At 41.2% G+C, this 26,034-nt stretch overlaps 1 protein-coding gene across 1 annotated transcript; it reads right to left on the bottom strand.

The window, feature by feature from the left end:
- Positions 1-978: 978 nt before the first annotated feature.
- LOC147900759 (uncharacterized) lies at positions 979-16,872 on the bottom strand. The gene is made up of 2 exons (XM_087376077.1): positions 16,341-16,872; positions 979-1,534 (listed from the first exon to the last, which is right to left on the bottom strand). Exons 1-2 carry the CDS (start codon positions 16,709-16,711, stop codon positions 1,240-1,242), a joined length of 666 nt encoding a protein of 221 aa, XP_087232203.1. The 5' UTR covers positions 16,712-16,872; the 3' UTR covers positions 979-1,239.
- Between the last annotated feature and the right edge of the window lie 9,162 nt (positions 16,873-26,034).

Consider the following 26,034-nt stretch of genomic DNA (forward strand, 5'->3'; position numbering starts at 1 on the left):
ACAAGACACAGGGGGAATGACCATGGATGGGTCATTACCCAATAAAAGCCAACCCTCTCCAAATAGGGATGGACAACCTACAGGAAAACAGTACCTTGGACATAGCGCTATGGTCAAACCAAGCAATATTGTTACGACATTCCGAGAGAAAAGATCTCTTGTACATGGACAAAGCCCAAAGAGGATACTTCCTATGGTACATGATTATACTTAGAAATTCACATATTGAAGAGACTTGCATATCAAGGGAGGTTTGTGCTCAAGCGGCATAGCTATGCTGTTTCATATAACCTACGGCAATAGGTCACAATGATCTACAAAGATGCACGTGGACATTACATGTGAATTCCCATCAAGAGAGTATCAGCTAATATTTATATTGCAGCATGGTACTTTCGCCTCGAGCAATCAGTCTATGCAGAGGCTGCTGGACTTACTAGAGGTAGCCCTGCAGCAGCCCCAGACACCAACGCAGCTCCCTCAGCAGCAGACGCAGCAGCTTCTTCAGCAGTAGAGACAGTAGCCTCTACAAGATCCATCCTTCCATGGGGGGGGACAGATCAGCCATAGCCTCAGAGAGCATAGCCTCAGCCATGGATAGCCTCCTAGCCTCAGAATATCCCTTCAGTGGCACTCAGACAAGCCTCTTCAATGAGGAAGTCACATAGTTGTATAGAGGGGTATTACTGGTGATTGCCACGCGCCAACAAAGAGGAATGAAGATAGTAGGTAGCATATATCATGATGGTCACAGCTCTCTCTCTCTCTCTCTCTCTCCGCTTGAACACTCAGTAGTTAGAAAGGGCGCAGTTAATGAGGAAGTGTTCCAAGCCCCTTGTCTGTTACACATACCTCTAAGGATATTATTTGTGATGATGGTGGGAAAAGCCTCAATACTACGAGACTAGTCCAATTATATGCATCTTGAGTTTCTGAACTTCTTACTGAAAGAGAAAAGGAGAAAACAAAGACCTTCAAAATAAATAGCTTTACAGTGAAGGAACACTTTCACTTTCCCATACATAGTATACATCTTTTCGCACTTCAAGCCCACTCAATAGGGGATCCTCCAAGACATGCTGGTATGATTTTGTCCAACAGGCAGATAAAATGCATCTTCATCATCAGTCCAAGGTGGAAAGGACAAAAGTGATAAACTTACTTTCCATTAACTACAGAATACTTGTTGCCTTCACCTTGGGCTGTAAGCATCCTTATGATTCAGAAATCGATGGCACTTTAAGCCTTTCCTTTCCTCAACTTACCACGCTGTTTTGGAGCCTTGCCAAAACCAACACTTCTGTTATCTGGAAAACTTCCTGGAGAATTGTCCATGTTTTTGGTAGCTTTTGAAGTTGCAACTGAAACCGAATCTGTTCTATCAGCACGACCCACAACCACGTCCAAAACTCTGTCCTTGTTCCCTGGACTCTTTCCATCCTTCTCTTCTTCTGGGTCGGGGTGAAAAACCTTGTAGAAAATCAAGTCAGGAACCACATAGTTTCCCACCCAAAATAGCAGTATGAGCCCTATACTGGACATGAAGAACAAAAACACCTGTTATCAATTCAAAAGTTTAGGACTAGAAGCAGCTGAATCACATTAACTTTCAACAAAAATAATAATAATACTCTTATACTGGTGATTATAGACTGATGTATTGGCCTGTTGGATTCCAAAATGTAGTGGTGGCGAGTGATGTAAAGGACATGATTACCCTTTCAATGAAGGTTATATTGAATCTCGACTTACCAGTATCTTCAAAAAGATTACCCAGCCCATATGCCATGCAAGGAGTGAAAGAAACGTGTGGGTACCTAGCCTCAATAAATGCAACCTCATCTCACAAAGGAAATTTTGGTCGCTCTAATGCCACGAGGAGGGGCCATTTAAGAAAGGTGAGAGGACTAGGATATGAGATGAAGTAAATTTCAGATCTTCAAAGCTGACATTTGCTTTCTTTGTTATTGAGAAGGTTATTGAGAACTATGTAATCAATGCTCTTGCAGTATGATCCATCCTTCCTTTTAACCCGAAGCACTTGCAAGGTAAAAGAAGTTGTTTTGTGAAATGAAATTCCTCTCGAGCAATTCTGTCACCTGCTGTCTACGTCCATTATGCTTCAGAAAAACGATACGGAGCCTGGTTATTGGGCTTGCTGCCACGGTCTAGATCCATTGGGAAGTAACCCATGGGGCATATCAGCAAATAAATCAGAAAAATCTAGAAGCAAATATTGCATATCAACATCTTCCACAAGTGAAATGCTAAGGTGTTTGTGGCTCAGCCTATTGCAATGCATATAATACACCTTTTTCCTGGAGTCCTCTCGCCAAATTGCCTTGCTATAAGTTGTTGCATTTTAGGTATCGAGAGACCCTGCAATACCATCGTCTTGCCCTCATGTGCAAAGAGAGAGCCATAGCATGGGAGTCAAAATGCATCCTAACAACACACCTTGCTTACTATATGCTGTCCATTAGCAACCTCAATTCACATCACCTAGTTAAACTCCATGGCTACAAGTTTCATGCTCCGTAAGGTCTTTGTCTCGAGGAGAAACAGCTGGTACTCCCGCCGTCCACTAGCATACGAGCGACCTGCCATTGAAGTTGCATCTCGACCTGAGTGTCTCAACATTTCTTCCACCCATCAATGCATCTCCAATGCTACTCCTCCTCATCAACAAGAGTGTTATTCTAAGCATCATCATGTGCATTGAATGGAATGGCATCTCGACAGTCAACATATGCAGCCATATCCCCCTTTCAATTCTCAACTCCATGGGTGTTGTGAAAGGCACGTATAGGACCTTAGGGGCATCCACAATCTCCTCATTATCTAACAATTCCACAATCATGAGGAGCCTGGTTGTCCTAGTGTTTCTCTGGCATACATACCTATGCTTGCGAGTTCATTGTTGGAAATATTGTTTTCCCCTAACCACAGTTAGTGCTTTAACTCACCCTAGGGTTTACCCAGGATTTTAGGTTTTGTCACGTTGACAGCCCCTTTGTACTAATCCTTGCAACTTCAATTCAGGATTGCTCCACGTTTTGGCTCTCCCTTCCATCTCCACTTCTCACATTTTGCATGTCCCTACCCCCCTATGTCCATTGCATTCCCAGCCTAGGAGAGAAGTTCTATCCCACGAAATCACCTCAAACAGACTCAGTCGGCTGGTTTTCTTGCCACTGCCTCCTTAAGCCAGCATTCAAAGCTGTACACGTGTTCTAGAGCACTTCTGCGCAGATTTCGGAGCAATTTTTGCTGTTTTCGGGGGTGTTCCTGCAGATTTCGAGGCATTTAACACCAGTTCAGGTACTGAAATCAATGCAATCGGTGTTCTACAACCTCTGCTACAATTTCAACTTGTTTCTAAAGGTGCATTCACAATCGTTTTTGACCGGTTTTTAGGATTTCAGAGCTGCTGCAGCGGTTGGCAAGCTGTCTACAGCTTCTGGAAATCCTACACCAGCCAAGAGCAGCATTCTAGAGGTTTCTTGGCCTGTGTGAAGCTGTATGGAGCAATCAGTACAATTGTGCTTGCTGTCCGTACATATGCACCTGTCATCAGACGTAGCATTCAAAGTCTTTTCCAAAACCTATCTGCTGTTGGAGAGGATTTCTACAGTTTTTTGCAGGTGTCGTAGCTTGTGCAGACATTTGGAGCTGTTCATAACAGCTACAACCTATTACAGGCTCATTGAAGCACGTTGTGTTGCTGAGTCCCTGCTAGCTGTGAACAGCTGTCCTTGCTCACAGCCGTCATTTGGATTTCAAGCAACATTCTGCAAAACAGTGCATTGTTTCGGCAAATTTGATTATACATTGGCATCGCTCAAACAGTTCACTTTTTCACTTCAAAACTGATGTATTCAAGCTGCTTTACCTAGCAAAGTATTGGCTTGTGGAACAGTGTTCTTTTGTTGCTGCAATATAATTCACAACACATGAATTTTTTGGATTGTTTGTTCATTCATCTTTGAAAATGGCTCAAAATCAGAATCAGAATCCAGGAAAATGTTTTGGAGTTTTGGCCCAGGAGCACAAATTGGATGGCACCAATTATTCTTTGTGGAGATTTATGGTAAAGAATCTTTTGGTTGCAAATAGTCTATGGGATTTTGTTACAGCTGAAGATGCCAATCTAGGCAATGTTCCTAAGCACACGGACTTGCAAGACAGCCAAGGATGCATGGGATACTTTAGCTAATCTCTATCAGATTCGCAATGAGGCACGGGTTGCCTAGTTTCACAGGCAGCTTGACAATGTTAAGATGAACGAAGGGGACAGCATGGATGCCTATCTCACTAAGTCAAGGACTTTCAAGAGCAGCTCATCAATGTTGATGAGATTGTGCCAGATTCACAGGTAGTGTCTATGACACTTGACTCCCTGACTCATATCAGAGATTTGCGACATTCAGGCTAGTGGCCATGGGTAGCCCCAACCACTATAGCTTCAATCAACTTGTTGCCCTACTCCTGTAAGAGGACCAGAGTCGTCAAAACCAGGCTGCTTCTACTCATGCAGATCAAGCCTCTGCTACCGACCATAGGAGCAAAGGGAAGGGGGGGGACAATTACAGCAAGCCCGAACCTTCATCTGATACCTCATCCTCTTCTTCTCATTACGAGAGGAAGAAGAAGAAGTGCATAAAACCCGGCCACGACATAACTGAATGTCAGAAGCGCATTTCTAAGGAAAAGAGAAAACAACAGAAGAGTTGTACAGTTCCACATGCCTCTGCTGCTCCAAAGAATTCTCTGGAGGCAGCCCACATGCAGCTCATAGGAGGGCCACCTTGGCATCGGATTATGTATTTTGACCTTGAGATTGAGTACAAATTTTGACTCTTGTATTTAGAGTTTGGTTTAGCATAGTTGAAACCGGCCTTCAGTGAACTAAAGGGCAGGAAACCGTAACTATCTTAGCATTCACACCTTCTACAGCCACGTTGCATCATTCCCAATGACTTCATTAATTAACTGCCACTGAAAAACACTTGCAAAGAAACTGAAAATAACTGAATCGAGGCTAGAATGCCCCTGCTCAATGATGCATCACACAAGACACCCATTGGCCCCAAATACCTTGGGGACCCTTTCAGTACTTATTTAATTCTTCTGAAAATGAAAAAAATGCTTTACAACAAGGGCTCACCCTTGTACTGATGATTCCTGTAGTTTCTTTGTCAAGCCAGACCTTGGCTCAGGGCATCAAGTACACCACTAGATCCCACCTGTCAAGGCAAAACTAAGGCATTCCTCAGAAACTGAAACCAACTATGAGTGACAAGGCATCCATACACTTCCCAAAATGCTCACGCAGCCTCAAGGCATTCCGATGCAATACACTACCTCTCTGGCACTCTTGCAAGACACCCTCTGTATCTGAGTGTCTGCTTCAGCCTGTAAGGTCTAGAGGAAGCTCCAAACAACAAAAGCACTCCAAGGAACTCGAAAATTTGCGAATGGAAAACAAAAGGGAAGTCAGAACGACTGTACCCACTGTCCATAAGAGGGGCAAGCTCTGCTCTCATGAGTGGTCTAAGGTGTGATTTAAAAAGGACAGGTACCTCCAAGGAGCCTTATATCTCCTCAACTCCCTCCAATGAGTTAACTCCCATGTATATCATGTTACTATGAGGCAGCCCTCTCTCTAAGCTCTTGTGCGTGTAGGAGTAAAAGATCATATCTCTATCATTATATGTCTCCAAGAAATGTGCCATTACAATTCCATACTGCAATTTCCATCAAGTGTACCCTAATCCCATGGGCTCGACACCGTCATAATTCTCCCTCTTCCTTATCATGTCTTCTCTCTCTCGGATGATCATCTTACCATCCCTGTATGCAGCCCATTTCCCTACTTCTCTTGTTGCCATTACTCCTAGCATACCTTCTCTTCGATGCTCTTGTTGTAGGAGTGTGATGTCATCATCGAGGTAGATTCTGGTTCCTTTCAAAGCCGCCCTGGTGCTCATCAGGGTCTTCTTGTCCATGGCTGTACAGAACTTCAACACGAGTGGCTTTGTAAGAGCCTCAGGTTTGCCCACCCTCAGGGCTGTCTCGCAAGTGAGATTGACTCCCAGTTTGGTGAACAATATCTTGGCATCTGCCATTAGAGTCTCTAGGCATTTAGCGCCTTGCTGGTCCTCTTTTCCTCCTCAAGTGCTTCGGAGATAAATTCCTTCTTTAGGGCTGTTGTTCCCTTTCGACCACATCTTTCCATTCCAACATCTTAGCTTCCCCTTTACTGATTTTTTGTTTAAGCTCAGCATGTGTGCCTTGCATTGTTTCCTGCATGGCTGGCAGTCTCCTTCCATTACCTTGCAATTTACTTCAGGGGTCGCTTTCATGTCCTTCATTTGCTGCACTTCAATCTCCAGAGCATGTACCTTGTCCCGCAGCTTGTTTTTTTCAGATAAACATTCAGCCTTTTCTTTCTCCCATTCCTCTTTCTTGCCCTTTTCTTTTCTCCACTCCTCTTGCATTTTCCCTCCGTTTTTTTTCCCCTCTGCTAGTGTTTTTTCTACATGTGCCTTCTCCGCGAGGAGGGGATTCTAAATTGTCAATTTTATCGATCAATGCAAGACATATCTTTTGGAGGTTGGTGAGGACACTAGATGTATTGTTTGGAGTTGTCCCTACTGTGTAAACTGTCATGGCATTTTCAAGTGCTTGTTTCCCCTAAATGTCCTCTACACATGCTCGTGTAGGCATTCTGCAAAATCACTATTTGCCCATGTTTGATTGCAGAACTGTAAAGATGCAGAAATAAAGAGATTCCTCACATATTTACTTCCCTGGGTGATCTTCAAGCATGCTGGTGGTTCTTCCCTGTCCTTTGTTTTATGGCTGAAAGGGGAACTTGTTCCAAACAATACATGATGATGCTCTGTCCAAGCTTGACCACATGGACCATGTTGACTAAGGTTGACCAAATTGACCAAAGCATCCAAAGTGACTTTTTGCATTGTGGTTTGTAATAATGCCACTTCCCTTCATTCAAGGCTGTTTTATTCACAAAGCCATTATGTAGCTCTCCTTTGGCATGCACAATTGAGCCCTATGGACATTTATGGTCAAACGATCGTGGTTGCTCCTATAGAGAAACGGCATTCTTACCACTATTGGTGGGCATAAACGGCTCCCAAAAACATATATGCATACTCTCCTACATTTACAGGCTCCATTTCAGGACAGCCCTCAAGTCTTTAACATTCCCTCAAATATGGCACAAACACTCCAATGATAATTGACATGCACAACTATTACAAAAAGTAGCATCATTTGCTCTTCGTGGATGTTCATCAAAGTGGAGCTTCATCTTCTTGAGGCTTGTATAATGCAGCACCTTTATGACAATTGGTGAAACTTACCACAATTGCTGGCCTTAGAACAGCTTCTGAAATACCTATTGATGTCTTTATACCTTTTCAGCCTCCCAAGTTTCCTTCCCTTCTTCAAAAGTTTTTTTTTTTTTTTCAAAAAGATTACTTCATTAAGTATGAATGAAAGCCGCAACAGCAAGCTCAAATGCGGGAGTACATCATGGCATGCATGAAAGAAAAAACAGCTCAAAAGAGCTAACAAAAATCCAAGGTGGAGGCTGAAAATGCCACCTCGACCCTAAAGAAGACTCAAAGAAGAATGGAGATCCTCTCCAAACTCTAAAAAAAGTATCTCTCTTGGCTGTAGCTGCTCTGAACGATCACTGCATGCTTGCCCAGAAGGCCATCAGTGTGTGTATAGTATCAATCCATACACTGGCCATAGACTGGGACAGGTGAACCTGTGAACTCTTCATTGCCTCCGTACATCTGGCCCTCCAAATATGCCAAGCTCCAATGCTAGCCAAAATCACCCAAGATGTGTCTACCAAGACATGAGCAGCTCTCAAAGAAGTGAAAAGAACATCCTAGAGAAAGCATGACTCCACAGAGTGTCCTCATATAATGAAAGATGAATCTGAGTCCTGTCCCTCGAAAAACACATGAGGTCCAATAAGAGATAACCATGCCACTGATCCCCACGTCGTGAAGAAGGATGCTCTATGAAATATGCAAAGAATCTTGGCAACACTCTTCCAAATCGTCCTCGCCTTTCTGCACTCCCAAAGGCAATGCTAAACTAACTCAACTGCTGCGTGGAATCAAGGACAAGTAGGGCCAGCCCTGAACCTGGATCTCCACACGTTCACTGCAATCCCTCCATGAATAGAAAGCCAAAAGAAGAGAGTGATCTTTCTATTTCTGAGGGATTTCCAGAGCCTCCTCCAAAAGTTTTTCTGCACCTCTGTAGAAATATGAAAACTGTCCCAATGAGAAGCTTTGGAGAGCCTCCAACCTCTACTGCTAAGCTGAAATCTCCTGGCATTTCTGACTGTGTAACGAAAGAAGGGGATGCTCTTCTCTCGGTGCCCTTCATCAATCCATCCCCACTCCCCAAGGTCCCACTACAAGAACCTGATGGGAGAACCACCATATAACTAGAGTCTCCAAGACCCAAGTGCCAGGAGAACGGGGTCAGGGGGTCAGGATCAAGATCCCACTGTGAGTCCGTGCCCCACTCCATGTAACCTGCAATCCTAACAGGCTGGAAGGCAAGCTCCAAAAGAATATCATCTGAAGATCTGAGAAGTCTGCCTCCTGACTAACTCCTGACTAAACATCAAAGACAAGGACCTCCTCATGTGCATCTCGCAAGGCAAAGACCTGTAAGGGAACACCCGTCCTCGTAAAGGCTCCCAACCAGGTGGACTCTGTGATCAAGTCATTTGTATCTATCCACTCTACTGGTATGGCTACCTCTATCTGCTGCATCCTGACTGCACTCTCTCTGAGGTGGCCAACTGAAAAGAGTCTTTGATCTTTAGGAGCTATCTAAAAGCCTTCCAGGCACCTACAGTGGAAGTAGGTCCCCTCTCCCATCTAGACCACTGCATATAATCTGACACTCCCAGTGATCTGCCATGCTCATCCAATATGGATTCATTCGAAATAACTGGCTGCCTGTCTATTTCTTCACGAGAGGAGGGTGTATCTCTCCGAAGAGTGTCTCTAAAGCTGCCCCAAGCTTTCAGAATGGAAGCCATGAGAGGGGAAAAGGGAGATATAAGATGGGCTGAAGTAAAATCCCATCTCGAGCTGTCCATCCAATCTCCCCCGTGAGAAGGTGTACAAGACTAAATGCTGCGTAGGAAAAAATCCTTCCAAGGCTCCTGTCCAGGCATCAATCCTCTCACTACAAATTTGCAGAGCAAGGTCATACACTACAAATTCGGATCAATAATATTGAGACCTCCTTCCCTAGTGGGAGGAATGAGGGTCTCCCAAGCCACCCTAGCTACAACATATGAGGTGCCATCTAACCCACTCCAAAGAAAGTTCTTGACAGGTCTCATGAGCTCAGATATACAACCTCTAGATCTACACCAACAAGAGCAAACGAACCAAGCAGTAGCCAATAATACCTGGTTCACAATCACTACTCTAGATGCAAGGTCAAGTCTGGCAGAACTCCAAAAAATCAGTTTCTTCCTAATGCTCTCCAACACAGGAGCAGCTAGCTGCTGTGCTGGAGAGATGCCTACCCCAACTTGGCATCCTAAGTACCTGATGGAAACACCCTTCTCAATCCAAGTGGATCCTATGTCAATCCCCCAATTTAGAGTATCCTCATCACTAATCCAAAAGCCATTGGATTTGTTCCACTTAATATGGGCCCCTGCGACAGTGCAAAACAAATCCAAGGCTGTTCTGAAAGAGGTGAGTGTATGCAGTGTGGCATCTAAAAAAACAGCCGTATCACCTGCCAACTCACTATCCAAAAGCTCATCCTCCTACCTCGACAGAAGACTTAGCCCTATAATATCAGCTTGAGCTCTAAGGTAATAGCTCATAGCTTCAGCCACAAATAAAAAGAGAAAGGGGGCTAAAGGGCATCCTTGACGGACTGATCTGGTTATCTGAAATCTGCCTCTCCTGACTCCACCAATGAGAACCTGGCTATGGGCTGATCTGTAGAGAGCTGACACCCCTCTGATCCCTGCATCTGTGAATCCAAAGCGAGAGAGGGTACCTTCTAGAAAACCCCACTCTACTCTATCATAAGCTTTCTCAAATTCCAAGAGTAGAATGGCAAGCCTATGGCCACTATGTATGGCCCATTTAGAAGCCTCCCAAAATGAGAAAATATTATCGAAGATGCTCCAGCCATGCACAAAACCCGTCTGCTTATGTATAAGATCCGAAAGAAATAGCTGCAGACGTTGGCTGATTGCTTTTGCTAGGATTTTGCACAAAGTGCCCAACAAAGTGATCGGTTTCCACTGCGACACTAAATTTGCAACCCCCATTAGGGATAAGATGAATGAGGCCCTCAGTAAGTGAGTCTGGCATCTTCAAAATTGTATTTGGTGCTGCAAGGAAACTCCAATGGTGATCAACATCAACTCTTACTAGAACCAACATTATACACTCATTTCATGGATGGTCCTGTATAAACTTTCTCAAATATGAGGCTATAGATGGTCCTCTATAAACTTTCTTAAATATGAGGCTATAATGACCCTTATGATTCCTTCTTGCACATTTGGATACAACACAGTTAATAGTTCTATGACATCCTTTCTCTAGCATTTCATAATAACTTATCACATATTGCTATTTCAAATCATCTATGGGTGACTTGGTTTAACTCACCAATTTACATCGAGCATCAATGCATTCCGACCTTTCAAACTCATGAACCTTCCTTGTCCCAAGACCTTGGTGGCATCTTGGTGATACTCGTGCAACCAATCATAGTTGAAAAAAGTTGTCAAAGTGGCAATCTTCTTATCCAAATTCATATTTGGTGTTTTCTTCAATCTAATTAGAGGTTACCACGGGCACCATATCCACCTCAAGACCTTACAGCAACAGAAACTTCAGCACAAATGATTCTTGCCACTGCTACATACTCTCTGCCAACATTGTTGGAAGTCAGATAAAGTCAAATACAATTCACTCTGTTGATCCAATAATGATACAAGTTTCAGAATCAAGTCTAACAACAATTCTTTGAAGAATCCAAGACATTTTGGAACTGAACCAGTCATCCTTCTAGAAAATGCCACCATCTGAGATTTTAAATCCTTTTACAACTCTAGTTATAGATCATAGACAAATGGACACGCGTGAGAGAGTTTGCCTTTTCAATAAGACAATACGACATGGACACTTGTCATAAGAACTGTGAACAATGGAGAGTAGAGAGCAAGAGTGTGAGAAAACGTAGAAGCTGAATAACTAAATAGAATGAGAGTGAGGGGCTTTGTCCAAGTGACAAAGCCCTATCCTATCCACTAACCGTAGTTAGGGATTGGATTGTGGTTAGGGGTAAAAACCTCAAAGAGGGAAAAGTGCCCCTAACCTACTTATTACAATACATTGGCCACTGCCTAAAATATAATAATAATTCTAACACCCCCCTGCAGTGCCAATGTGGTGTACAAGGTAGTGATCAATCACCAAAAGGAGATAAGTTTAGGGCATTGCAAAATGCCTCAAACTTCTCGTGTGGAAGTCCTTTGGTGGAGATGTCTGCAACATTGTCATGTGTTGAAACATAGATCATACTGATATCCCCTGCATGCAACTTCTCTCTGACATAATGATAATGAACCTCAGCGTGCTTCGTGCGAGCAAGAAACACAAGATTCTTTGCCAACGCTATAGCACTCTGACTATCAGTGAAAATTGGAGAAGGATCCTCCAATAAGAGACGAAGATCATCGAACAAACGTCGCAACCAAACACATTCAACTGTTGCTGTGAAAGCTGCCCTGTACTCAGCTTCACATGAGGAAGTAGCCACTGTAGATTGCTTCTTGCTCAGCCAATAAATGCAAGCTTTGCCCAAAAAGAAACAATTACCACTAGTGGACTGTCTGGTATCATAGTCTCCAGCCCAATCTGAATCACTGTAAGCATGCATCTGCAAGTCACCCCCCTCGGAAACATCAAGCCATAAGACTTTGTGCCTTGCAAATAACGGAAGATGCATTTTACAACCTGCCAATGTGTTGTCTTTGGGCTGTGCATATACCTGCTCACCTGAGATACTGCATACTAAATATTGGGCCTAGTATTACACAAATAGATGAGGCATCCACCAGCCTAGCTGTAAAGTGTGACATCGACTGATTCACCTACATCATACATAGTAAGCTTCAATCCCGACTCCATGGGAGTGGCTATAGGCTTACAGTCATGCATGTTGAATCTATCCAAGAGCTTCTGCACATACTTGGATTGAGACATGACGATGCCACGCTTGTCTTGTATGAACTGGATCCCCAAATAAAAATTTAACATGCCCATATCTGTCATGTCAAATTCAACTTTCAACTCAGCTTTGAAATCTGCAATTATTTCCTCATTTGACCCTGTGAGCAGCATGTCATCTACATAAAGAATGATGACCAAAATGTCCCCCCCATCCTTCTTGATGTAGAGGGTGCTTTCCGTGGGACTATTATGTAATCCCTTACTTGCTAGGAATGCATCAATCTTGACATACCATGCACGTGGTGTTTCAGCCCATATAAAGCTTTGTTCAGCTTGCAAACCTGAAGTGCATTGCCAAAAAGTTCAAATCCAAGAGATTGTTTGACATAAACCTCTTCCTACAAGTCCCCATTGAGGAAAGCTGTTTTTATGTCCAACTGATAGACATTCCAAACAAAATTTGCAGCCATGGCAATAACTGACCTTATGGTGGTCATCCGGGATGTAGGAGCAAAATCCTCCTCATCCTTCTTCTGTGCATAGCCTTTGGCAACCAGCCTTGCCTTGTACTTGTGAATGGACCCATATGGCTTCCATTTCACTTTGAAAACCCATTTGGTACCAATGGCATGCTTTCCTGGTGGCAAATCCACAACATCCCAGGTCTGATTTTTCTCAATGGACTGCAATTCATTGTGCATGACATGCATCCAATGCACATTATCCTTGGCTTCTTCAAAAGAGTCAGGTTCTTCATCATCAAGAAGAGCACCTGCATAAGTTGTCTCAACAGAAAGAGCCCCCCTTGCGTGCCTTACTGCACTACGAGTTCTGCCAGGCAATGGTGCCTCAAGCCTACTCTCCCTGACAGTCTGTAGCAACCAATTCGGAACTGTTTTGGCTACATGGATCTCTTGAATCTCTTGCCTGACAACTTCATCCCTATGGAGGTACAAAATCAGCCTGTGGCCGAGTCGGGGCATGTGGATCAGGAGGAGGTTGCTGTAAATTTTGATTTTCAGCATGAGCCTCAGCTGAGAACCAAATTCTATAGGAAGCATCCCCTCAAAAACATCATTTGAAGAAGCTGGAATAGTAAATTCAGCATAAGTATGTGCTGAATTCTCTGAAAATATAACATCTCTAATCACAAAATCTTACAAGAAGCAAGATTATAGAGACGATAGCCTTTGCTTTGTGCACTATACCCAACAAAAATGCATTTAAGTGCCTTATCTGACAACTTATGTCGAAACTCCACAAGCACGTGGGCATGTGCAACACAACCAAAAACTCTGAAGTGATCTACTGAAGGCTTTCTCCCATGCCTCCAACTGTAGGAGTGACAGGTGTAGCCACAGATTCTGGCCTTGCCTCATCTCCATTGACATAATCCCAAAGATGTTGCGAACCATAAAACTCCACAAGGAGTAGTTGGTGCCATCCAACTTATCCTCCTGCGTGAGGACTCCAAACATACTCATTGGGGTTGTTCTCAGCCATTTTTGCCAGAAAAACTCAAAAAACACAACAAACTAGACAAGTAAAATCCCTTCCTGGGATGTAAAATGCAAAACCAGAGTCTACCAAAATTTCTGCCCACAGTGACAATTACTGTCACAGCCTATCAAAGTCTTTAAATGCACCACAATGCTCTGCAAATGCCCAAAAATCTGTAAAGAATATCTGCAAAAAGTGACAAAAGTCTGCAATTTGACTCACTCTGAGTCGAGAACTACTTGTAAATCTCCCAAATGCTGTTTCAACTGCCGAAATGCAAAAGCCCCAAATTTCTGCAAGAAATTGCACCTGAAAGAGGCAAATCAACTAAAAGCCCCAAATTTTTGCAATTCTCTGCAAAAAATGCAAAAGCCCCAAATGTGCACTCAAAATGCAAGCCAAACAACAGAAACTGCAGTACAGACGAAGCTGTACAGTTGACAGACAAAGCTATATGGAATGCAGTACGGAACTCGCACGTGTGATATGGCGTTGTACGATGTCCAAACAGGTACGGTATGCAAGTACAGGAGCTCCACAGTTCGCATGTGCAGTACGGGCACCGTCAGGTACAAAATGCTTGCAGGAGCTGCAGGTACAAAATGGCGATGAAGCTGTACGGGTGTACGGACCTGACGTGCATGTACGGAATCCGTACCGATGCACGGACTGCGGCAGATCTTGTACGGATGGGCAGGAGCGGGACTTGAAGATGGAGCTTGCCGGCTGGAGGCAGGAAGTCGGGTGGGAAGGAGCTGCTCTGATACCAAATGTGAACAATGGAGTGTAGAGAGCAAGAGTGTGAGCAAACGTAGAAGCTGAATAACTAAATAGAATGAGAGTGAATACAAAATGAGAGTGAGGGGTTTTGTCTAAGTGACAAAACTCTATCCTATCCACTAACCGTAGTTAGGGAATGGACTGTGGTTAGGGGGAAAAACCTCAAAGAGGGAAAAGTGCCCCTAACCTACTTATTACAATACATTGGCCATTGCCTAGAATATAATAATAATTCTAACAAGAACAATCTTACAAAAGAGAGACACTCTCTTTCCATACACACACATAGAAGAGAGAGAGAGAGAGAGAGACAAATTTTCATCACTCTAATAACAACGCAACTTGAAAATTGCAAACTGTACAGAGCATGCGAACCCCAATGCCTAGCATGCAAACCCCAATGCCTAGAATAAATTGGCCACTGCCTAGAATATAATAATAATTCTAACAAGAACAACCTTACAAAAGAGAGACACTCTCTTTCCATACACACAAATAGTGAGAGAGAGAGAGAGAGAGAGAGAGAGACAAATTTTCATCACTCTAATAACAACGCAACTTGAAAATTGCAAACTGTACAGAGCATGCAAACGCCAATGCAGATGCACAGCGAGCTTCCCAAGTCAATAAATGCATACAGGTTGAGGGCCTCTAACCTCAGTCCATCCTATGACTTTGGCAAGCTCCCTCTAGCACCACTGCTTTGGACAATTTCAGCAAAATTGGCTCGTCCTTTAATGCTCCCTCTGTTAAAGTTGTGTGCATCTCATAATGAGGGCTTCTATGCGGGTGCCCACCCTCTTCAGGATATTTAAGACACTACATTTAGGCCTATTTATGGGCTGTTTGACAGGGCACCATAGCCCAATTTGTAGGACAAGAGGGCCGGCCTTGACCCTGGTCGGGTCAACCGACCCAGCCTAGGTCAGTTGGCCGAACCCTTGGGTCAGTCATAAGCCAGGCCTATAAAGGCCCAGCCCCCCCTCATTGTGGGAAATATCCTGGAGCACTTTCTTCTCCTCTGTTTAGGGTTTTCCCCTGCTGTATATACAGCCTCTACCTTGTGTCAATTTTCTCTCTCCCTTTGCTGTACGCTTCCGCACTCACATACTCTCACATGGTATCAGACTTCAGGGCAGCTCGGGACCCAGGGAGGGAAGCATCAGATGCGAGTTTTGTGATGGCGTTGCTATATAGAGATTTGGCACTCCCACGAGCTGTTTGCTGACGCAGATCTAGGGTCCTTTCCACGTCAAGGGAGCCCGTCCGGTGCTGCTGCTGCGAGCTTTGGAGCTGCGATCACAAGGCGCCTTGAAGCTGAGGCAGATCGGAGCATCCTGTTTCAGCAAAGAGTACTCCCAAGGGTCGGCAGCACAGGTCGGCAATTCTTCTGGCAGGCCTCCTTCTCGGACTGTTTGGCATGACTGCTGGACCTGCTCTACAGTGGTGAGAGCTATTGCTGACTACCTTCAGGGTCTAGGCCTAGGTGCCTTTCCATCACAGTCATTGGTGGCTGTCCGGAGCAGCAGGGGGCCAACAGAAGGCTGCTTCAGTGAGAGATGGCAGTTCGGTGGAGTGGCACGGGTATTGTTTCGGCCCATCCATATCTCACCACCCTTATTGCATCACGCATGGATGAAACCATCACCTAGGTCTTGACCAAGATCGTATAGGATGCAGAATGATACGAGACTTGGCTTCAGCTCCTCCGTCCACTTGACAAGAACTTAATTAAAGCAACTCCTCAAATGCAATGACACCCACAATTGAGCAGCATACCTTATGACGACAAATTCACCAATATTGCGACCTTGCATCGGTGACACAGGAGCTGGTTTCAGGGCCTGCTCCACCGAGGCAGAGGCCTGCTGCAAAGCTGCTCCGGCGTCTGCCGCCGGGACAGACACGTCATGAAGTTGCAAAGCGGGTTGCAAGCGAGGTTCGTCAGAGCCATCGAGTGCGAGAGCCATGGAAACAAGGTCAGGAGGCAGGAGAGTGAAGCGAGAAGAGGAGGGAGAATGGAAGGCATGGGAGGAGGCAAAACGCAAGAGGAAGGGGGGATGGGCGATGGCGGCAGCTACTGCTGGTGGTGCTCCATCTCCATGAAGTGGAGGAGCGGAGAGGATGAGAGGATAGTATAATACCTGCATTCTTGCAACGAGCAGTCTCCTTCACTCTCCCAACTTCACTTATCTTTGAGCTTTTGAATATCTGATTTTCTAGCATTTGAATCTCGCCACTTCATCAATTTAACTTGCTTATCTTTGAATCTAGATGAACATATACAATATATCCTCTACATTCCAAATATCCTCTACATCACGTGACTTATCTTTGAGCACTTCAAGTTGCCACTACATCAAGTGACTTACCTTTGAGTATCTGAATAGGCCACTACATCAAGTGATTTATCTTTGAGCATCAAGTGATGGAAGATTAAAATGCTCAAAGATAAGTCACTTCACGTCATCAAGTGACTTACCTTTGAGCATTTGAATAGGACACTACATCATTTGAATAGGCCACTACATCAAGTGATTTATCTTTGAGCATCAAGTGAGGGAGGATTCAAATGCTCAAAGATAAGTCACTTGATGTAGTGGCACATCCTCCACCACTTGATACTCAAAGATAAATCACTTGATGTAGTGGCACATTCCAATATAATTTCTAAGGGACCTTTGAAATTGTATATTTTCCTCGAGCATCAAGTGGTGGAGGATTCAAATGCTCAAAGATTCGATGTAGTGGCTGATTCAAATGCTCAAAGATAAGTCACTTGATGTAGTGTCAATTCAAATACAATTTCTAAGGTTGTATATTTTTCTCTACAATCAAAGAGAAGTCACTTGATGTACTGGCAAATTCAAATGCTCAAAGATAAGTTACTTGATGTAGTGGCAATTCAAATACAATTCCTAAGGGATATTTATAGATTCAAAGATAAGTCACTTGATATAGTGGGGCAGATTCAAATAAAATTTCTAAGGGATATTTGTAGATTCAAAGATAAGTCACTTGATGTAGTGGTAGATTCAAATGCTTAAAGATCGATGTGGAAATTTAGAATCCCATTTGAAATCTACAAAAAATTCGAGAAAAATATCCCATTTCAAATCTACTAAAAGCAAGAGGAAAAATATACAATTTCTAAGGGATATTTGCAAATTCAAAGATAAGTCACGTGATGTAGTGGGAGATAAAAATGCCCAAATATCACTTGGTGTAGTGGCAAATTCAAATGCTCAAAGATCACTTGGTGTAGTTTTGGCAAAAGATAAGTTACTTGACTTATCTTTGAGCATTCGACTGTGCTAATATTCCTCATAAATGAGATTTTTTCCTCATGCTTTTTGTAGATTGGAATTGTTTCTAAGGTGTAGTGACAGATTTAAATTCTCAAAGATATAAGTCAGTTGGTCATTGTAGGAGCTCCTGGTAAGCATGCAAGCATTATACTCCCCTCTCATGCATGCAATATACTCCCCTCTCATCCTCTCTGCTCCTCAACGTCAGGGAGAGGATGAGAGGGGAGTATAATGCATGCATGCTTACTAAGTGGCTTACCTTTTAGCATTTGATCTGCCTACTAAGTGGCTTACCTTTTAGCATTTGATCTGCCACTCACTCAAAAATTTAGAATCCCATTCTAATTGGATATTTTCCTCTTGCTTTTTTTTGCTTATATCAATGGATTTAACATGCACCACATCAAGGGTCTACTCGCCTATGGCATAAGAGGAAATTAGTATCTTATCTTACATCATCCATGGCTCTTCCTCCGTTGAAGGAATTTTCCAAGCGTTGTGTACACATGGCTCTTCCCCAACAAGATTCCACGTCGTTTTTCCTGTATTTAAGGTATTTTCCAAGGGTTCATGTAAGGATTTCTGGTTGTAAGTTTGCAAATTTTGTGTGGTCCTTGTGTTACTTTAAGCAATCAATTCGTCCTTATAAAGCTCTACGATGAGAGAGAGAGAGAGAGGGGGGGGGGGGGGGGAATATGCCTATCAGACCTATAGACATTGAGGCATGTGAATAAACACCCTATGGGGGAACATAAAGTGAGAAACACATAATTGAGACATATTGTAGATTGCAATTATCATAGTATAGTGTATACCAAGAGACATGAGTGGACTAAATGGGACAACCCCTATCACAAGAGTGGACTAAATGGAACAACACTTATCACATGAATAGACTAAATGGAACAATACTTGTCCATGAGTTTGTATACTAAACTCATTTCTTCTCATTTCAATACATTGTACATATTACAAAGTAGTCATGTGTCATTCTCATTTTCCCTTCATATATGGGATCAAACCCATCTCAAGTCCTTGCAATGTCAAGGTAACAAGCCCTCCCATCATCATCCTTCATAACCAATTTTGTAGCTCAAGTTTTCAGCTTTGAACTTGTTCATTCCAAGTGTGTGGGTAGAGTGACCACATAACACTGAGTAGCATTGATGAGCATGCCAATCCCACTAGATGAAGGAACACAATAATTAGTCATTATAGCAAAAATAGTTAGCATGCCAATCCCACTAGATGAAGAAACACAATAGTTAGCCTTTGTAGGAGGGATAGTTAAAGTAATCCTTACTTTACAAATACAAAAGCTATAAGAGACATACTTAATCACATAAACTACTTAAGTTTTATATTTATATCCACAAATCGTAATAACAACAATTAAGTATACCCAAAAAAACCACTCAAAGTATAGTGAACAAAGATGGAGCACTCAAAATAAAGTGAATATAGTTGGATTAAAAGCCATGCAAAGCAAAGTAAAGAAATATGGTTTTACATCTCCATAGCAGTTAATCTAACTTTAAGAGAGACATGCAAATCTTATTGTCCTTCTCTAAGGCAATGGCATGTTGACCTATTCCACTAGCGAACAAACTAGTGCATGCCAAAGGATCTACTACTGTGGCATTCACCATGAGTACAATGACAAAATGTAATTATTGAACCATGCTCCTTCCTATGACTCAGTTCTAAAGAGAACAATACTAACTATGTGTCACACTCCTCACAAGGACAAGTACTCCCTGTCTTCCTAAAAAGTTGATTTCATTTTTTATATTAGCCCATGTCTAAAAGAAACAAGACCCCTCCCTCATAAATCAATGCAGTACTTCTCTCTACCATGATATTGCAACTCAATACCTTTATGGCAAAGATAGAGTGGTAGTTAAAGAATGGAGTCAAAGGATCATAATCCTTCAATAAGACTATTGTTATGTATCATATTTGTTATGGACTTTAGTGACCCTTGAAGAGTTTGACTTTTTTGAAAACCATAGAGCATATTCCCACTCTCAAAAGAGTAGGTATTTTCACATGTGTTTGGTCTCAATGATTTTGGATGGCAAACATCTCCCAACATAAGAGGAAATCTACAAATTTGAAACACCGATTTCATAATTCCCATACTAAACTACTATAAGAAAGTAAGTAGAAATGTTTCTAAGAAAGTGCTAAAAATAAAAAGCTTGGGGTCTTCTACAGCTGTTATTCTCTCATGTTTGTTTTGATGGTCTCTTTGGCGAGAATAAGTATGCATGTTTTAAAATTGGTAGCTTTTTGCTCTTTGACACCAATTGTCTTTTGAATAGGTCTATCTTCAAGCTCTCCTTCAATATTGGGCCCCTCTTTGACTCCAAAATGCTTTGTTGTGTGTGTGGACAAGCCTATTTGCAATGTGCTTGGTGTGGTAGCATCACTTGAGTAGCCATAGTGAGGGTGAATTGAGCAAGAGTGTGCAAGTGATTAGCATTTTCTTTCTTTGCTTGCAAAAAGATGGAGAGTACTGCTCACTTTAGGAAGGGAGCTTAATTTGTCCATGTTTTAGGATGTTATATTTTTTTAACATAGTTAATCTTCCTTTTATGTGGGTTGAGAGGACTATCTACTTTTTTATCCTTTGTCAGAAAAATTTTAAAGTGTCACAATCGATCTTACATAACGTTTTTGCCATTGGATATTACTTGCTTCTCTAATTTAGAATTTCGGTTTGTCTCACTCTTTGAAGTTTTCAAGAATATCCATAGCAAGGTCATCTAAAAAATTTGCCAAAATTTGTGCTCAACTCGAAGCAAAACAATTGCCCATAATTTAAGCATTCAAGAGAAGCTTGTTTCAATAGAGCTTTAGGTAATGTCTTATTCATATTGGATATCCATAGCAAGGTCAACTAAAAAATTTGCCAAAATTTGTGCTCAACTGGAAGCAAAACAATTGCCCATAATCTAGGCATTCAAGAGAAGCTTGTTTCAATAGAGCTTTAGACAATGTCTTATTCATATTGGATTTCTCCATAATGACCACTTTAAACTTGTGTGCCACTGCATAATAGTAGCCTTAACCTCTTAAGCACAAGTGAATTCCATAATAAAATATGTAATTCTAATGTGATGCATGCAATGCACATTATCAACACATGACACCGTCTCCAAATGGTTGAGATTGAGATGGGCCATTTGGATTGACACAAATAAATGTGTTGTTTTGCTACCTTGATACCTTGTTTCTAGAGTGTCACCTTGCTAAATGGCTTTCAGTCCACCCATGGCAAGACATTAGGAGAAAAGTTTTGTTATTTGGAATTTAATGGTGGGTTTGCAATTCAAGTAGAAGTGCAACGACCATCAATGCTTTTGTTCAAATTACAAAACACATAACTTATCATTATCAAAATCTAGGAGAGGATAAGTAGTGAAAAGTGTCGTTCACATATGTCACTATCATTATGACAAAAGTTGCCATTGATTCATGAATGAGATCTTCAGCCATTGCAAGTTTGTTCCGTTAATACAAGTAGGTTCCTAGATTGCAATGGATAAGGGTTGTTGCAAACAACTAATAATAAGTGACCTTATTTGGTATTGTGATGCCTTGAGCATGCATTCATGCAGTTCTCTATCTTTTTCTAGATTGCAATGGATGAGGATTGTTGCAAACAACTAATAATAAGTGACCTATTTGGTATTGTGATGCCTTGAGTGTGCATTCATGAAAAGAAAAGAGACTGAGATTCAAATACAAATTGGCTCTTTCTTTAAGTAATGGGAAAAACTAACATCAAACCATGATAGTATAAAGCTTTAAATATGATTTTATTATAGAGAATGACATGAAACAAAGCACATCCCTTGCACCTCCCCAATCAAACATTACAAGGATTAGCCCTTGTGTACCAAGTGTTAAGCATTTGATGATATTTCCTTATCCATATGTAAAGCCATCCTAAAAACTCAATGTGGGCATGGTTGATTTGCCAAGTCCCCTTAGCCCATGCAACTGTAGTACATTAAAGTCTTGAATCACACAATTTGATCGCCATTCGTGACCTCTTAAGTTAAATGTTTGTCTATTACCTTAGAGGAAAGAGAGACAAGTATGTACCTAATTTTCTCATTCAAGATACTTTCAAGGGCCTTGGCTAATGGAACATAAACTTTTATCATGAATTAGATGCCACTAAAAATTGAAAAATACCAAAAACAAAGTAAAACAAATGGCAACATTGAATTCTCACAAGACGTGTCGCAAGCTCATCATACAACATTGTCTTCCAAGCATGAACAAGTTGATGTGATCTCTATTGCATCCAAGCCATGTGAAAGGTATTATAATGCTCATTATATTACCCCATTGTGATGGATGCACGTTATATCCACGCTTGGAAAAACCCTTCAATAGAGAAAGGCCAATGTAGAAGCCATGCCACTTACATCAATGCTTGGAAAACCCCTTCAATGGAGGAAGACTGATGTACAAGGAAGAGTGTGAGAGAGCCATCTACAAGGTAAGTTGATATATTTATTTCCTCTTGTTCCATAGGCAAGTAGACTCACAGCATGGTACATGTTACATTAGTAATTGATAAAAGCACCAAAAAGCAAGAGAAAATTATCCAATTAGAATGGGATTTTAAATCTCTAAGTGTAGTGGCATATTCAACTACAAAAGATGAGCTACCTTTGGCTACTGTAGTAGCTCCTATAGGCATTATACTCCCCTCTCATGGAGCCATTATACTCCACTCTCATCCTCTCTACTCCTCCACATCATGGAGAAGGTAAGAGGGGAGTATAATGCCTAGTGCCCAATTGACTTACATTTAAGAATTCACTACACATTAGAAATTTAGAATCCCACTTCAAATTTACAAAAAGAAAGAGAAAAATATCTAATTTCTAAGGGATATTTGCATATTCAAATGCTCAAAGATAAATAAGAGACTTAGCTTTAAGCATTTGAATTTACCACTACACCAAGTGACTTATCTTTTAGCATTTGAATATGCCACTACACCAAGTTACTTTTGAGCCTTTGAAGCTACCACTACACTAAGTGACACATCTTTGAGCATTTGAATCTACAAATATCCCTTAGAAATTGGGATATTTCCTCTTGTTTTTTGTAGATTTGAAATACGATTCTATATTTCTAAGGTGTAAGTGGCAAATTCAAATGCTCAAAAATAAGTTAATTGGTGAGTGCACTACTCCTAGTAAGCATGCACACATTATACTCACCTCTCATCCTCTGTGCTTCTCCAATTTATGGCGATGGAGCACCAGTAGCAGGTGCCACCATCTCCCATCCCCCCTTCCTCTTGTGTTTTGGTGCCTCCTCCAATGCCTTCCATCCCCCCTCATCTCATTTCACTCTCTCGTCTCTTGATTTTATGAGTGACCTTATCTCTTCATTAATGATAGTTGCTACTTGCATCTTGGTGCAATATAAAAAATAGCATGAAATTCAAATGCAGATTAGAGGGTCTACTAGATTTGGAGATGCTTTAATATCACTTAGACTTCACAGTCTACAAAGCAAGGCTTGCAATACTAGTGTATGCAAGTAATGTACACACATTCATCATTATCTAATCATGATGGATACTGCACAAGCAATAAAAAATGGTGGTGGTTACATGCACAAACTTTTTTTTGCAATCTTCATATAACTACACTACAATGGTTGGGATATTGCACTTGAATGATGATAGGTTGCCTATAACTACACTATTATGGTTGGGCTATTGCACTTGAATAGGTTGCCTATGTCCTCATGGGAATCATAATGCCCCAATCACAAATGCCCATGTACACCTTTTCTCTTGCTTACTCTTATAAGTGATTAAGGGACATCTTAACCATTAGAATTGATGTAGGATAATGGAGCTTCTTCTACGGTTAACTACACAAAGAAAGCAAATGAATGTTGACTTTGAAGAAATATTTTCCTCTCTCATGAACAAGTAGAATGTAAGAGTCTGATGTGTAGTCGCCATATTCAATCACATACCTCTTTTTATTTTCCATTTTTAGCTTTTCAATTGTTCATTGCAAAAAATATGGTGTTAAACATGTGGTGGTGTGCACGTATCATAGTGAAGTTTCTGAAGAGACACAAATGGACTAAAGGGAATGGACTAAAAGGAACAATCATTATCCATAATTTTGTATATGTGCTCATTTATTGTCATTTCAATACATTGTATATATTGTATAGCAATTGTGTGTCCCAATTCCCTTCCCTTAATTACACATTCTTGAGATACAATAAAATGAAAATTGAAAATCAAAGACACATTTGATGCTATCCACAAGGGAAATGAGTATTACGTGGGCATTATTAGCGAGGGTTGATATTGTATAGTTGAATTTACCCTTCGATTATGCACAAAATGAGACTTTTAGGCAATGTGAAATATTTTTTGACTATGCTATTGCTATGGTTTCATAGTTCAAATGGATTTTAAGGACATATAAATAAATCTATCCTAAAGTTTGAGTAGGTACATGCGTTGAAATTGATGTTTAACAAAAAGTCATAACTATATGTACTATTAGGGCGATGCTTTTCTTATGAATTGAAACTTGATTGGAAGCATTGTGGTATATTTTTGGATTAAATATGTATGCCTCTTGAATGTCTATCGATGGTTCTATTGGAGCTAATTTAATGTATCAAGTGGCATGAAAAAATAGTACTTATGGGTGTGATTTTTTGGAGAGCTTTCTATTGCGAGCTTTTTGGGCACTCCCTACATTTGACGAGCTTTTTTGGCACTTAGATAATGTTGTAATGGAAAAAGTATAAACATGATTCAAAGCTACTACTTCATGATAGAACACATAATTAAACCCATATATAAATCACATAATAAAACCCATGCCAAATTTTGTAAGAACACATGACTAAACATATACTCTTAAGACTTCATGGTCAAACACATGATTCAATACATACATGTGATCATCCAACAACAAAAAGCTAAGAATTCAAATTCTAACACATGTTAAAATTCATACAAGTAGATCAAACACATGATACTTCTCCACATTTTATACCTCAAGCTATCAAAGAAAAGGGGCTTCCATGGCACATAGTTCAATCCAAATCAAAACTTTTATAGGATGAATCCATCATGAGGGAGCTAAAAATCCATCCTCCAATACATATAAATGTGCATCACTTAGTTATATGCAAGCTTTCTCAATACCTTGGGTTTTTCCATAGTATATATCTTCATCATAGAGAAATGAATAGGTAATGTTGGACTTCGATGCATGAGAAGTGAAAATGCCATGGTAATTTATACTAATTTGTTTAAAGGAAAGATTTCTATGAGTCCTTAATTTGCAAGCTTATATGACCCACTTGATTTTAGGAGCTCTTCTCATACATTTATGATCAATTATATCTTTGTAGCATGATGAAGGCACTACCTCTATGTACATCCCAAATAACTTCATGCTCATATATATAATATCATTACTCTAGATAAACTAATGTTATGATATAAAAGCTGAAATTTTCATGACATAAAGGATATTTATAGGCTGATTTCCCTGCAAAAACCAAAAAACTTTATGAAGAGTGAAGAAATATGCATTTTTGACACCCAAAATGAGTTAAAAACACCCCAAAACCCGAAAAATGATTGTAAGCTCGGATAAATTCTGACGACTTCTATATATCTTGTCTACCGAGAAAGGGCCTCCTTGGCCCCGTTTTCATCTGCACTAGGGCAGGTGAAAATGGAGGCTCAAAAGTGCTAAGGAGGCCCCTTTTTCTAGTTAAAGACGTATAGAAAAGTCAACAAAAAATATCAATGTTTATTGTCATTGTTTCTGTGTCCAAAATGCATAATTCTACATCCTTCAAAGTTTTTGGTTTTTGTGGTATACATCTACTCCTATTACTTGAGGTGATTTAAATAAAATCGGATAACTACACTACATGATTAAATCCAATGCTAGAGCCAATTGTATCCAATCAAGTGACATGTGAGTGGGGAGAAGGGCGAGATCCCTTACGCTTGCCTGTGCCAACTACGATTTTTAAAGATTACATCTAAAAAGTTTTGCACCTTATACATCTAAAACTCTTCACTTGAAGACTTCACGGCCCTCATATGCGGGGGTGGTCCAAGAATTTAGTGG

The sequence above is a fragment of the Dipteris shenzhenensis genome, chromosome 6, assembly GCF_047967505.1.
Source record: "Dipteris shenzhenensis isolate YYH24624 ecotype China chromosome 6, Dip_SZ_1.0, whole genome shotgun sequence".
Classification (NCBI taxonomy): Eukaryota; Viridiplantae; Streptophyta; class Polypodiopsida; order Gleicheniales; family Dipteridaceae; genus Dipteris; species Dipteris shenzhenensis.

Excerpts from the sequence above, each read along its gene's own strand:
- LOC147900759 (XM_087376077.1), bottom strand. The coding sequence starts at position 16,711 with ATGCAGGTATTATACTATCCTCTCATCCTCTCCGCTCCTCCACTTCAT. Across the intron at positions 1,535-16,340 it reads GGTGAATTTGTCGTCATAAG|TATAGGGCTCATACTGCTAT; the intron begins GTATGCTGCTCA and ends CTTCATGTCCAG.